The 13,396-nt window shown below is 45.6% G+C and overlaps 1 protein-coding gene across 3 annotated transcripts in view; it reads left to right on the top strand.

Moving 5' to 3' along the window:
• The window catches only part of PPP4R3B (protein phosphatase 4 regulatory subunit 3B), an 820,721-nt gene that overhangs the window by 283,940 nt on the left and 523,385 nt on the right, over window positions 1-13,396 (top strand). For all 3 annotated transcript variants that reach the window (XM_069608059.1, XM_069608058.1, XM_069608060.1), the window contains exon 4: window positions 1,362-1,985. In XM_069608059.1, coding sequence (XP_069464160.1) covers window positions 1,362-1,985 — 624 coding nt within the window. The remainder of the gene's footprint in view (window positions 1-1,361; window positions 1,986-13,396) is intronic.

Raw genomic sequence — 13,396 nt, forward strand, 5'->3', positions numbered from 1 at the left:
GAGCCAATGGTAATGGCTGATACCTGACTCTGTACTGGAAGGTAGCCATATTAGTTGCAATAAATTCAGTGAGACATGTAGGTGAGTCATGCCCTATTAGTGGAGGAACCAATCCGTGTTCCACAGATAAAGGTGGCCCTTTGCATGCGCCTGTCTTTTCTAACTGTAAAGTTATTTATTTTTCCTAACCAAACGTCTGAGATTGAAAGGGCCCTCCACTATCCGGACATGGAAAGAGCCCTGAGAGTATGTGGACAGGATGACCGTTCAGAGCCTTCTAGTTGGCTCTTCGTAACAGTTGGAAGCTGTAATAAGGGTTTACAGATATCCATAGCTGCAACGTGAGCTGCTCTTCCTGCTTCCTGCAGGCTCTGTTGTCTGGATGCAAGCTCGAGGTCTGCTCAATTTGGACCGGCTGTCCTCCAATCTTATTATCCTAACTGGTAAAAGTCATATGTAATTCCGTTATTGGCCATTTCTCATAAGTAGGCAGGAAAGGGGTTGGGATGTAGGAGCATGAAAGTTACTCACTGTGGACTACTGTACTCTTAGGCCAGTGCCCACTTCCCACCTACGCCTCCTAAAACAGCTAAGCTATTAGTGAGGGACCAAAGCAGAGGTCTGGGTATGGAGCAACAGGGCCAAGGCTGCACATGCACCCAGCTTCACATAGAAATGTACACATTTCTGGTGCTGTAAAGTTTCCTGTGGCCGGTCCTGTAGGAGACAATGTCCCAGAAGTATGTCAGAAAGGAGACTCTGGACTCTGAGTACAGTAGACCCCATGGTGAGTACCATTTTCCAATAATCTGCCCTTCAAAAGCTAATTAGGATATTAAGGACTCTGACGAAAGGAAGAACTTCTCCCCCTGTAATTTTCTGTGACACAACTCATTGCTGATCTTTAGACTTAATGGTACGTTATTCTAGATATCTTCTGCTAGATAGAAGGGCAGTGACCAGACACAAAGAATAGATACTTTTGCGTTGCCATGGTTAAACAGTACATGAACATTGCAAGAACTAGTAAAATAACTAAAAGCTTATTGTATGAGAGTAAATCCCTTTTAAATGCTCGGGAAGAAACGTGTGGGTGCCATTTCAAGCTGTAGATTAGTTTCCTTTACCAAACTAGATAACCATCTACTATTCAAAGAATGTTGATTTTAGGTTACAATTGCAATAGTTCTACTTGACATGAATTATCTGCGAATTGTAAATTGTTATCCATATTGTTTAGTTAAGAACCCCATTGACTGTGTATTATTGCTGTACTAAACCTGCACATGTTCTTACCTTCGGTGCATTTATTTGACCGCCTTTCGTTTAAGAGAAAAACTAATGTATTTTGACCTTTTTAGGTTCAAGGTAAGGATCCATCAGTCGAAGTTACACAGGACCTTGTTGATGAATCGGAAGAAGAGCGTTTTGAAGAGATGCCAGAAACTAGTCATTTGATTGACCTTCCTACCTGTGAAATCGACAAACTTGAAGAGATTGCTGACCTAGTTACCTCTGTTCTGTCATCCCCTATCCGTAGGGAGAAGTTAGCCCTGGCCTTGGAGAATGAAGGCTACATAAAAAAACTACTACAGCTCTTCCAAACTTGTGAGAACCTAGATAATTCTGAAGGCTTGCATCATCTTTATGAAATTATTAGAGGGATTTTATTCCTCAATAAAGCAACTCTATTTGAGGTAATGTTTTCTGATGAGTGTATTATGGATGTTGTAGGATGCTTGGAGTATGATCCAGCTCTGCCTCAACCTAAAAGTCACAGGGATTTCTTGACCAAAACTGCTAAGTTTAAAGAGGTTATACCAATAACAGACTCTGAACTTAGGCAAAAGATCCATCAGACTTATAGGGTGCAATACATCCAGGATATCATCTTGCCAACACCATCCGTTTTTGAAGAGAACTTCCTTTCCACTCTCACTTCCTTTATTTTCTTCAACAAAGTTGAAATTGTTAGCATGCTACAGGTAAGATTCCAACAGCACACTTACGCAGATGTTAAGCAATCCTCTTGTAATACAATATTTATGTATGTTTTATATAAATATGCATTTTACTGTATCATTCTTGCATTGATGCTCGGTAGCATACTTGCTGTTGGTCAAATGAAATTCACAGTTCATTTGTTATGAATCAGAAGATGACTGTTTTAATCCGCTGACTCTAAAGTAGTCCCACAGTACTGCAGACTGACCTGATGAAAATAATTGCTTTTAAAATAGCCTGACTTCATCAATGCTGATGCTTTTTGTTCACTGATGGCAGAATTGGGCATATTTCGTTTTTAAATCTTCATTTAATATCGATACCGTTAAGGTTGCTTCCTGATGTGTATATATTCCATAAGAAAAAAAAGAAATTGCTTTATTCTGCTGTTATCCTGATATTTCAGTGCTGAAAGCTGGTCATGTGCACAGCACCTTAATTGCAGTGCTGCAGTAGCTTTGTGCATGGAATTGATACCAGAACTTGTGTAACTGTTCAGTCCTGTGCATCCAGTCATTTTCACTGTGCCTCTTCCCAGAAAGTAATAGCTCCCTGGCAAGCTCAATGCGTACAAGATTTGGTGTAAGCGGCAACACGTGGATTATGTAGGGTGTGCCAAGGGGCAAGCATGGATTTCTATTGGTAAATAACAAGTTTAAGGAATTGGGTGGTCGGGGAGGTTGGAAGCCTGGTGTGTGATGGTTATGATGATGGTGGTGGGTGAGAGGGGAGGCACTGGGCCGGTGAAGGTGCTGATTAACTATTAGGAAAAGGGAAATAAGGCTCCAGTCATATTTCTCCAGAGAATGGGATTTGGAGAAATAGCCCTGCATTTAATTAAGGTTGTGGATTTATTTGGTACCTCTCAGACGAGTTCATGAGAGGATCTGTAGCGTGGGGTTAGACTGTTCAGACGTCTTGCCTGTGCAAAGTTTATTTGTGGCTGAAAATGCATCATGGAGACTGGTACGAGGGAGGCCCCACCAGATCTCTCCCACCAATGTAAGAAGTTAAATATGATGCCTCCAAGTGCCATCATTTTAGCATCTCACTATGTAATGCTGTCAATGGCACAGCTTTCTGTCAGATTTTACTTGCAGACCCCAATGTACTTTCCTCATTTTAAGAATGCATCATCCATTGGTTTTACACTTTATTTTTTCGGGAAGTGCATCTGTGATCTCAATGCTCGCAGAATGGGACATGTTGATGTGTCAGTTTGTCATCCTGGCCTTTGTTTTATATTAGAGGTTTGCAGTCATTATTTGGAGGTGGTCTCTCCAAAGAGCTGATGTTGGTTTCATTTTTGCCATTTTCACCAAAAACATCTGAGATATACAATGTTTAAAAAAATAATGTTTTTACTTCTTAAAAGTGTTATTCAGATGTTAGTTACTCCTATCTGTTTGTATCAAACAACAAATATGGAGTAGGAGCTCTTTTGCCCGGGTTTTCATGGGTATTTAAGATGGCTGGCCTCTATCGGTATTATACTATTACTGCGACCACATTTACTGCAACCCTCAAAATGCCCTTTTTAAAAAGAAAATCGACCCCCTTTACACCCCATATATATGGGGGATGGGTATAGTATTTAATGCATGTAGAGGGGGCTGCAGGGGGCCGAAATCAAGACACTTTAGGGGGTCGCAGTAATTACATAGATCATATTTACCTAGATTGCTACAACAATATTGACAGACATTTGTGTTACCAAAAAAGTATTCAGTTCACTTAGACCATGTGTGAATTCTACCAAAAAAGTAGTTTGTCGATTTGATGATTTATTCAGGTTTCTTAATCCTGTACTATTGTAAGGTTTGCATTAAATCACACAATGTATGTACTTGGTCCGCTTCAAAGTATACAAAGACCTTCATCGTTTTTTAAAGCTGCACCCAAGGATACATCAAGTAGTCATCAAAAACTAGACCTAGTCCAAGGTCTGATTGTCGGCAAGATGGATTGCATTAAAGGCACACTCTGCTGCGGTACTGTTGCAAAAGGGGGATGATCCAAATGGCTGTAACTTGACCCCAGGGATTTTAGGTCACCATCTAGAAGCCTAAATTGCCTCTCAAATTTCATCACTCAACAGTCCTGCACAGTTTTGGCCATTTATTTGGAATGTGTGTTCACCAGGGTATGGATTAATCTGTTTTTGTTCCATGTTTCATTCAGTGCTGTTAATCTTTTCTCATGCTCTCACATTTTTCGAATCCGTAAACATAAATATTTGTTTTATCTTGACTGTCTTTTAATTCCTGGTTACACCCATGTATGCACAACTGTTTTTTTTACGTTTTATGTCAATCCTCTTAATCTCCCATATTGAGGAAATCCAAGGGCTTGTCTTTCAATGTGGTCATCAACCTGCACCATCCTATTAGTGTGGGTGTTCTTTTGTCGGTTATTGTATGTCGTGTGAAGTCTTTCTCTGGTTAAGCTGGTACCAATGTTTGATATAGTAAAGATTTCCCTGCTCATATTGTAGCATGGTGTGGCGATTTCGACTTGTGTGCAGTGTCTTGGTGTTAACATTATTTGGAACGCTTGATTTACAATACAACTCTGCTACTTTTTGTTGTATCTTCATTAGGTAATTTCTTTTAAAGCCTCATGTGTAACGTATTAGTTTGCTTGTTTATTCGAGCCACAATTTCCGGCTCACTTTTCTTTGATTCTTTTTACTTCTCCATGTGTAATGTTTTTGATTTTCAGAAGGAAACTATCCAGCATGCAAAACACTATTTGATGCAGTAGATTTCCTGTAAAGTCAAGCATGTGTAACACTATGTAAATATGAAAGTATACAAATTAATCTGTTGGACTTTTCTATGAATTTTAGGTAATGAATTTTTGTTAAGGCATTTATACTGACCAAACTTGCCCACCCTAATGACTCGGTGCCAAGACTTCTCTGTATTGCTATATTGTGCTCCCGCCCTGGGAATCTGGACCATGATCTGAAGCGAGCAGGAGAGGGAAGGAGACAAGGGGCTGCAGATTTAGACCAGCATCTGGTTTTGTAGGGGAAAGCTCGGAGACTAGGTAGGGCCTTAATGCGGCTGGAGAGGAATCAAAAGGGTAACAGTTTGTTTGGAAGCTACCTACCCGGAATAAAGTCACTTGCCACCTCAATCGCCATGATACGCACATCACACCATTTCTTTCTTGTAAGTTCATTATTACTCGGCAATGGCTAGTGCAGATTTTGAGGCCTGGACTAATTTGTTCACATAATGACTGTCACTCATTATCGATCTTCGATGGGAGTAAGTGGAGAAAGTAATTTGCCTTTTATGTATTTTTGCCAGATTATAGCAACCTGTTTCTCTTGTGAGCAGTGTCCACAAATGTACATTCTTTGCTTATCTGTCCATCTGGCTTATTGGTCCATCTAGCTGTCAACCTATACGTAAATCATGTGTGCGCAAAGGTATGTGGGATCATGGGGATGTTGTCATAAGTGTACATTATGTACTTGTCAGTGGGCCTCTGTGACTCTGTGATCTGGTCTTGGTTATCAACAATATTGCCACCTTAATATGCCTCTTTAATGATTGCTACCTTGTACATTTTAGCTTTTATAGGTGAACTGTCTTTTTGTTATGGGCTGTGGGCATATTTTGCCATACTGTTGTAGGTTTTGATACAATCTTGTGAGAATGCCCTTATGAAACGTGTTGCTATTTTCTTCAGCCAGTGTTGGGTAAAATACTAAAAGGATTTTAGCCTGCTGGTTTCACTCTTGTCCAGGGAGGGTTCCCAGGTCAGAGCTGATATTAAAGTGTGACTTTTGTCTTTTAACTCAATCAGCTGAAAGTCTTCTATATCTTGTAAACTTTGTTATATTGTGTTCTTTTTTTCTGGTAGCAGAGGGTTGCAGCAAAGTACTTCATAAATGTATGTTTATTATACATTTGCAAAATATATTTTTATGGGTATTATTGCTTTGTGTTTGCAAGCAGAAACAGTCTTTTTCCAGTAACTTTTTTTTTAACAATTTTAATTAATTTTTACAACCTCCAATCAACAAAACAAACCCGACAGTACATGTCATATACCTTCAAACATCATGTCCATTATTGTGAATTGATAGCTGCCATCCCTTTACCCTCCCGCCAATCCCGAGCCTACTCCACTACGCCCTCTGCAAGAATTCCTCTGGGGGCAACCCCCCCTTCCCTTCTGTGCTCCCACAGGTGCCATGTTCACTTGGGCAGGCCTGGGTGGACCCAGATAGTGTGGCCACTAGATGTCGCCAGGCGATCAGCTTTCCCGCTTCCTTATCCTCTCACCCCCCCCCCCCCCCCCCACCCCCCATCTCCCCCTTGTTGGCAGCTTTGTTCCATACTACTGTTTCAACTTCAGCCCATTTCTGGAGATCATGCGACCAAACCTCTATCTTGGGTCTATGGCTTGCTTTATAACCCATGGCTATTCTGCGCTTGGCCAGTATGTAAGCTAAGTCTTTAAGTGTGCTCAAGTGTTTCAGGTTACGCCGTCTAGTGAATCCCTGCCACCATGCTTGCCCACACCGATTCTGCATCTAGCTTGATTCCTTTCTCAGTTAAGCAGTGGGTAACTTCACCCCAGAATTTCCCAATTTCCGGGCATGCCCAGAACATAAGTATCATCCCTGCATTCACTTCCCCACATTTGGGACATGTTTGTGTCCCTGTGCTCTTGAAACGGGCGATCCTTTAAGGGGTCATGTATGCCCTATGGGTTACATATAGCTGGATCTGTTGCAGCCTCACATTCCTGGACACTTTTTTTTATGGTACCTCTGAGCTGAGCTCTCTCCCATAGCCCATCATGCATGGGTTCCCCAGCGTCGTCCTCCCAGTCCCGTCTCAGCTGGGTCCCTTCCTTTCCCACCCTGGACATCAACAGTTCATAAATCCGGGATACTTCATGCCCCCCTTCTGAGATATCATAAATTGTTTCTATAGCAATGTCTGGTTGGTCTTTTAGCACTATTTCGGACCATGACTCTCTCACCCGCCGTACCAATCTAGTATAAGTAATGTATTGCCCCGGGTGTACACCAGTTTCTTCCACTAGTGACTTGAATTCCATTACCTTTCCATCTCGCCATGCATCTCCCAATGTTGCAGTGCCCACCGGTTCCCAGTGCCTGTGAATCGTCCTCCTTAGTTGCTCATCCACTTCCTGCAACGCCACTAACGGCACCTGCGGAGAGCACGGAATCTGGTTCTCCATGGCCTGACACGCCTTGCGCCATCTCTTCCATCCCAGTTCTAGGAGCCTCAACCGCCCTTTTAGCTCTGATTTGGGCAGCTATATCAATTTTTTAAGAAAAAACGGGGCGCATTCAGACCTCCACAATCTGGATTCTACTGTTGTCTTCCGTTAGCCACTTAGCCACATACTGTAGTTGACTGGCCAGATGGTAGATCTGTTAGGCAATTTTATGGCCCCTCTGTCCTACATGTTCTGCAGTTTCCACAAGGCTATCCTATTCCTGGTATTGTGCCAAATAAAACCTCTACATAAGCTCTGAAGTTTACTGAAGAAAAGTTTGGGTATCATGTATAGGATATTCACAAAGTGTAACGGCCTAGGCAATACGAGCATCTTCAATAGTGCCACCCTCACTACCATGGCCAGGGGGAGTTCAGCCCAGAACCTCATGCTGTTCTCAATATTTGCCACTGCTTTCTGTGTTATGCTTATGTTCATCTTCTACCATGTGATAGGTGTCAATCTCCAAATATCTAAAAGTTCTGGTCTCCCAGGGCATTTGTAATACTGGTAGGTTTTCTTGCGGGATCCCTTTTATATCTCCCCAGGGGAAATGTACACGACTTCTTAGGGTTAACGGCAATGCCGGATAGTGACGCAAATCTCTCCATTACTTCTTAGATGTATTGCAGATTTTCCTCTGGATACCTCGGGTACAGCAGCATGTGATCTGCATACAGTGATATTAGGTGCACCCCTACCCCCTCGTATTGTTGTATTGTTGTCTCAGATATATCGCTAGGGGTTCCAGTGCGAGGATGTACAGCATCGGGGACCATGGGCTGCCTTTTGTTGCCCCTGCTGAGTTGCCACTTACCTGAAATGATCGCTCCCGTCTTGACTCTGGCTAGTGGCAAGCTATACACCAGTTTCACCCACTTCAGATACCTAGGCCCTATTCCATATTCTTTCAGGGTTGCTTTCAACCAAGGCCATCTAACAGAGTCGAAGGCTTTCACTGCATCTAGTGAAACAATTGCTACTTCGTGTGCGTCCCCTTCTGTTTGTTCTATGACGCGGTGGAGCTTTCTGTGATTGTCGGATATGCTTCCATGCGGAAACGTATCCAGTCTGATCATGGTGTATGAGTTTGCTTATGACCTGTCTCAATCGGTTTGCCAACACTGCTGTGAGTATCTTGCTATCCTGGTTTAGCATAGATAGCAGTCTATATCACCCGCAGTCCATGTTCGGCTTAGGTTTGAGAAGCAGAATGATTCCCTCTCTCAGGGATTCTAGCAGTCGCCCTGTCTCCCAAGCCTCATTTAACATTGCCAATAACGGGGGGAGCACTTCCATCCTGTATGTTTTGTAAAACTCACTGGGGAGACTGTCCGCTCCCGGGCCTTGCTAGTAGGTAATTGCTTAACCACTGCTGCTAGTTCCTCTAGTGTAATTGGGGCATCTAGGTTCTCTTTCTCTTCTGTACTCAGTTTAGGTAAACCGATATCCTCTAGTGCCTCCCCTATCTCAATCCCTTCACCCTCTTCAGTGTCTCTATTTAATTGTTAATAGAATTTAAGAAACCCACGCCTGCGTGTCGCCTTTCTGTGTATTTCTTATAATTTAAGTTGCATAATCTCTCCCAGTGCCCACCACATTCTTGCTGTAATTGACTCATGGCTTCGACGTCCTCCTGGGAGATATCTCCTCTACTCATGATTGCTTCTAGCTTCCCCTCTGCTTTTTGTAGCTCCCGTATTATGCCTCTTTGGATTTGGATATAGCTGATCCTCTCACCACCACCTTAAATGCTTCCCACAGAGTTCCAGCCGATGCTACACTTCCAGTGTTATTTTTGAAATATTCTACAATTTCTTCCCTCAGGTCCCCTCTGAACACTATCTTCCAATGCTTCGGCTCTAAGCCCCCACGTTGGAATCTTAGCTCTGGGAGGCAAGTATTGCCAGGTTAGGATCAGTGGCGAGTGATCCGATGGTGCGGTCGGAATACAAGGCGAGGGTCCTATCTCTCCAGTCAGTTCCGGGGTAGTAAACATATAATCTAGCCGTGTGTACAAGTTTTGTGGGGCTGAGTAATGTGAGTAATGTCTATCATGTGGGTGGTGCAGCCTCCATATATCTTCCAGCTGAAAGTCTCCCAACAGGGTCTTCAAGGTTTTGGCGGCGAGGGTGGGTTTTTCTAGTTTCCTGTCTGATCTGTCAACCCTGGGGTCCAGCGTGCAGTTAAAATCACCTCCCCATATAACTGCGCCCACCATGTATGCACAGACTTTTCTGTACAGGGCCCTGAAGTAGGCCACTATGTCTTGTTAATGATTCACACCTATATTTTCTAGCAATCCCTGTATCCTCACCATCCTCCCGTCTGGCTCTACTGTAGACTGCAGTAACTGAAAGGTTGTGTGTGGCGCAATCCAAGTGATTACCCCCTAGCCTATGCCGAATACGTTGCCCCTATAGTGGTCCCCTTCCATTTATTTCATATCGCCTCCTGTTTTTCTTTTGTGAGGTGGGTTTCCTGTAATAAGGCAATATCTATTGTTTGCCTCCTTAGATACATCATGATCTTATTCCTCTTCAAATAGCTATTGAGTACCCTGACATTCCAGGTTGCTATCTTAAGGTCTCCCATCGCTCATCCATATCTAGTCCCGCCTCTGTCCTCCCTTGTCTTCTGCCTAATGCGCAGCAGCGCATGGATGTAAGCTCGTTCCCTAACAAATTCCACTGCAAACTCCCCAACTCCCCTCCCCAACTGTTGCCCAGCTTCTCCCTTCCCACCCTCAGCCCTGCCTAACCCAAGCTCACGCCCCCCTGTTGCCAACTCCCTTCACTCCCACCCCAACTGAGGCCCAGCTCCATCCCTGGATCTCAGGCTACCCTGCATCTAGCCCTTTTCTTGGCTATTGCCAGTACTCAGGAAACAGTGGGGGGGGGGGGAATGTATAACGCCCTACTGGCGATGCAACTACTCTAACTACTGGGGGTAGGTCATGCGCCTCCTGTGTCTCCCGTATCAAGCTATTGTACGTCGTTCACTCCTAGCACATGTCTGACGTTACACAAACCTATATTCCAGTCCCACAAGTCCACATGGTGAGTGTGCCATTTGTCTGTATCTACACGCCACTAAAATGCCCGGTACAACTTCCCCAGTGATATGGATTAACCCCAACCATCACAATCAATAGTATGGCACTGATTCACTTATCCTGTCCATCCCGGGATGACCCAGCCGCATCCTCTGGGCAGCCTTGGGCATCCAACCAGTTTGTCGTCTCATAAAGTGTGCCGTGCCCTTGTGTAGAACCTTAAGCTTCGCAGGATACAAAAGCATATATTTGAGGCCAGCCGCTCTTAGTCGTCTTTTCGCCGCCACATAGCTGAACCGTTGTCTCTGCACCAGCCTGGTGTAATCTGGATACACAGTGTCTGTCGCCGATGCTCTGGTTATCGTTCCGCCTTTACGAAAATATTTCAGGATCTTTTCCCTGTCTCTGTAGCTCAAACTTTTAGCAATGACCGCGCCTCCTCGTCTGGGCCCCATGCGCCCGTTCAATCGCAAACCCCTGAGAGAGCTTGTCTGCGCCTATCTCTTGGATCAGCATATTCTCCACATAGTCTGTTGGGTCCAAGCCCTCTTCTCCTTCAGGCAGGCCACACCACGCGGATGTTGTTGCGTCTTGCTCGCCCTTCTGCCTCCTCCGCTCAGTTTTCTCAGTTGTGCACTTGTTGTTTCAAGATGTTTACCTCTTTGGCATTAGCAGAGCTGTCTTCGGTATTAGTTTTCACTGCGCTTTCTAGGCCACTTGTGCGTTCTGCCAGCTCCCTCATATCCTGTCTCAGGAGATTGACATCCACTCCCACTCCATCGATCTTGGATTCCAGTGCCGCAATCATTTCCGCTATCGTGGTCCCTCACAAGGATTTCAGTTCTGTTATGGCGTCCAGGATCAGGTGTTCGTCTCGTGGTGGGGTCTTCTCCTCCTGTACGTTAGCTTTAGCCATTGCAGGCATGGTCAGGGATTGTGATGGTTTAGTAAAGATGTCCATCGGCTGCTTACTTTTAGCTTTGCCACTCTTGAGCGCCATTGCCCCTGTTGTCGCAGGTTCAGCCTGCCTACCGCCCAAAGTCTGTTGCTACAAAGTACCAGTTCTCATGCTGGGTATCGGCTGTGCAGTGGACGTATGGGGCTCTCAGTGGTACGGCCCTCCGCCTGCTTCCTCCCCTCAGAGGGCAGGCCCCCTATGTGTAGGATCCGTCTCACCCGTCCACAGGTCTACTGCCCCATGCGGTCACTGATTCCCAGTGGAGCTTGCAGTTCCTCTTCCATACAATGTCAGCCTGTTGCCACAATGCCCGCTGGGCGCTATCCCTGCGCACTTGCGCATGCACTTGCGGTCATCCTGGTGATGTTGATTGTCCAGAGCAGCCTATCCATCGTGAGACACCATAGTCTGGGTTTGCTGGTCACTCCTGCGCCTGTCCCGACATCTTCCAGTCCTCAATTTGGTCCATGGGTTGCTAGCTGCCCCTACTGCACTATGCTCATCAGGCCAGAGGTTCAATCATGTGACATGTCTCATCATGTTCCACACCTCTGTAGGTCCCCCGATGTATCATTTGCGTGGGCTGCATATCAATGGTATGCATCCAATGCCTTGGATCAGAATCATCTCTTCACTTTCCCCCACCGCATAAAGTGTGCATGCAGGCTCCAGCCCCTGCATTACGGCACAAGCAGTTCTCCCAGAGGCCACTCTTATAACGTGCGCCGCTTTTCTGGCAACAGGTGCCGGAGGAATGAACACCCTGTTCTTGGGCTCCCGTCTGATGTCCATGTGTCTCAAGCGGCCCCTGGCCGTGTCACCGCTTCTTGCAGGTCTAGGAATCCTGGCAACAGTGCCACCGCCTTGCGACTCTTCCTATATTCACTCCAGGGCGTGTGTGGAAGAATCCAGCAGAGGGCCCCCCCACTGTGGAACACCCTGCTCACCAGGTAATGGCTGCCCGTCTCCCCTGCAGCAGCCACCACACTGCATCCAACGTTGCGGCTCAGGACTGCCCGTGTACACACTTCAATGGTCCATGCACCACAGCCTCAGATCCTCCATGTCGGGGAGGTCACTAGCCCCGTCGGCCTCGAATCCTGCCTCTGATGCACCCCTGCCGTATACGATCAGCGGAGCTCTGCTGGGTCACAGCTTCTCTCCGGTGGAGGACCCACCTCAGCACATCCCTGGCATCCTCTGACTTCTCACATGCTGTGTGCTCTGGGGCACAAGTACCTCCTGCACCTCTTCAGAGATGAATTGGCATTGTGTTAATGCTCTCCTACATCGGTCCAAGTATCGGACCGCAACTTGTCACTTGCAATTCCAGTTCTTGGGTTGTCACAATGTATCTTGCCTGGCACGTGCACTGCCCGCAGCAAAGTATCCTCCCGGACTTGCAGCGCTCGGGCTCGCTGAGGACAGCCTGCTGTAACGCTTGGAGGGCATCAAAGTATTTCACCCTTGCCTTCACAGGATTCCTCTCGAGCACTGTAACAGTCCCGGTCTGCGCTCAGTATCTTACTTTGTCCTCAGGCATCCGCCATCCTGTTTACGCCACCGCGGGGCCAGTCCTTAATGTCTTGCTCTAACTTCAGTATCCTGGCCCTTTTCCGAGCCCATGGATGCTCCGCACATGCCCCATATATTCCGACAGCCACCAGACCAAAGACAGCCACCGGCTTCAGCTCCTGCACATCGCGTGCACCAGGATCTCTGCAGGATCAACGGGAGTACATGAAAAACACAGCCTACTCCATGGCTGTCAAGCCACACCCCTCTTTTCCAGTAACTTTTATTTGAAATTTCCTTATGAACATTTCATTAATGTTTTCCAGAAAACGTTTGCCTCTTGGCCTTTTTGTTACCCCTTTCTATTGTTATAATATTTTTTGTTGTTGCTGCCACACCATTTCTCCTGTGTTGTGAAAACTCATGTCTTGAAATGCCACTTGTTTTTGTGACTGTCTTCTTTTTTCCCACTTGGATAGTGTTAGAAAGGAATGATGTACAGTACTCTGTTTGAGGCCCTGCGTTCTCCTCCGCTTGCTGAACCTTCTGTGTCAGTTTTGGCTGGTGAGGATTATGGTGTGTGTGTGTCTCCT

This window comes from Ambystoma mexicanum, chromosome 4q (assembly GCF_040938575.1).
Source record: "Ambystoma mexicanum isolate Mex_15411 chromosome 4q, UKY_AmexF1_1, whole genome shotgun sequence".
NCBI lineage: Eukaryota > Metazoa > Chordata > Amphibia > Caudata > Ambystomatidae > Ambystoma > Ambystoma mexicanum.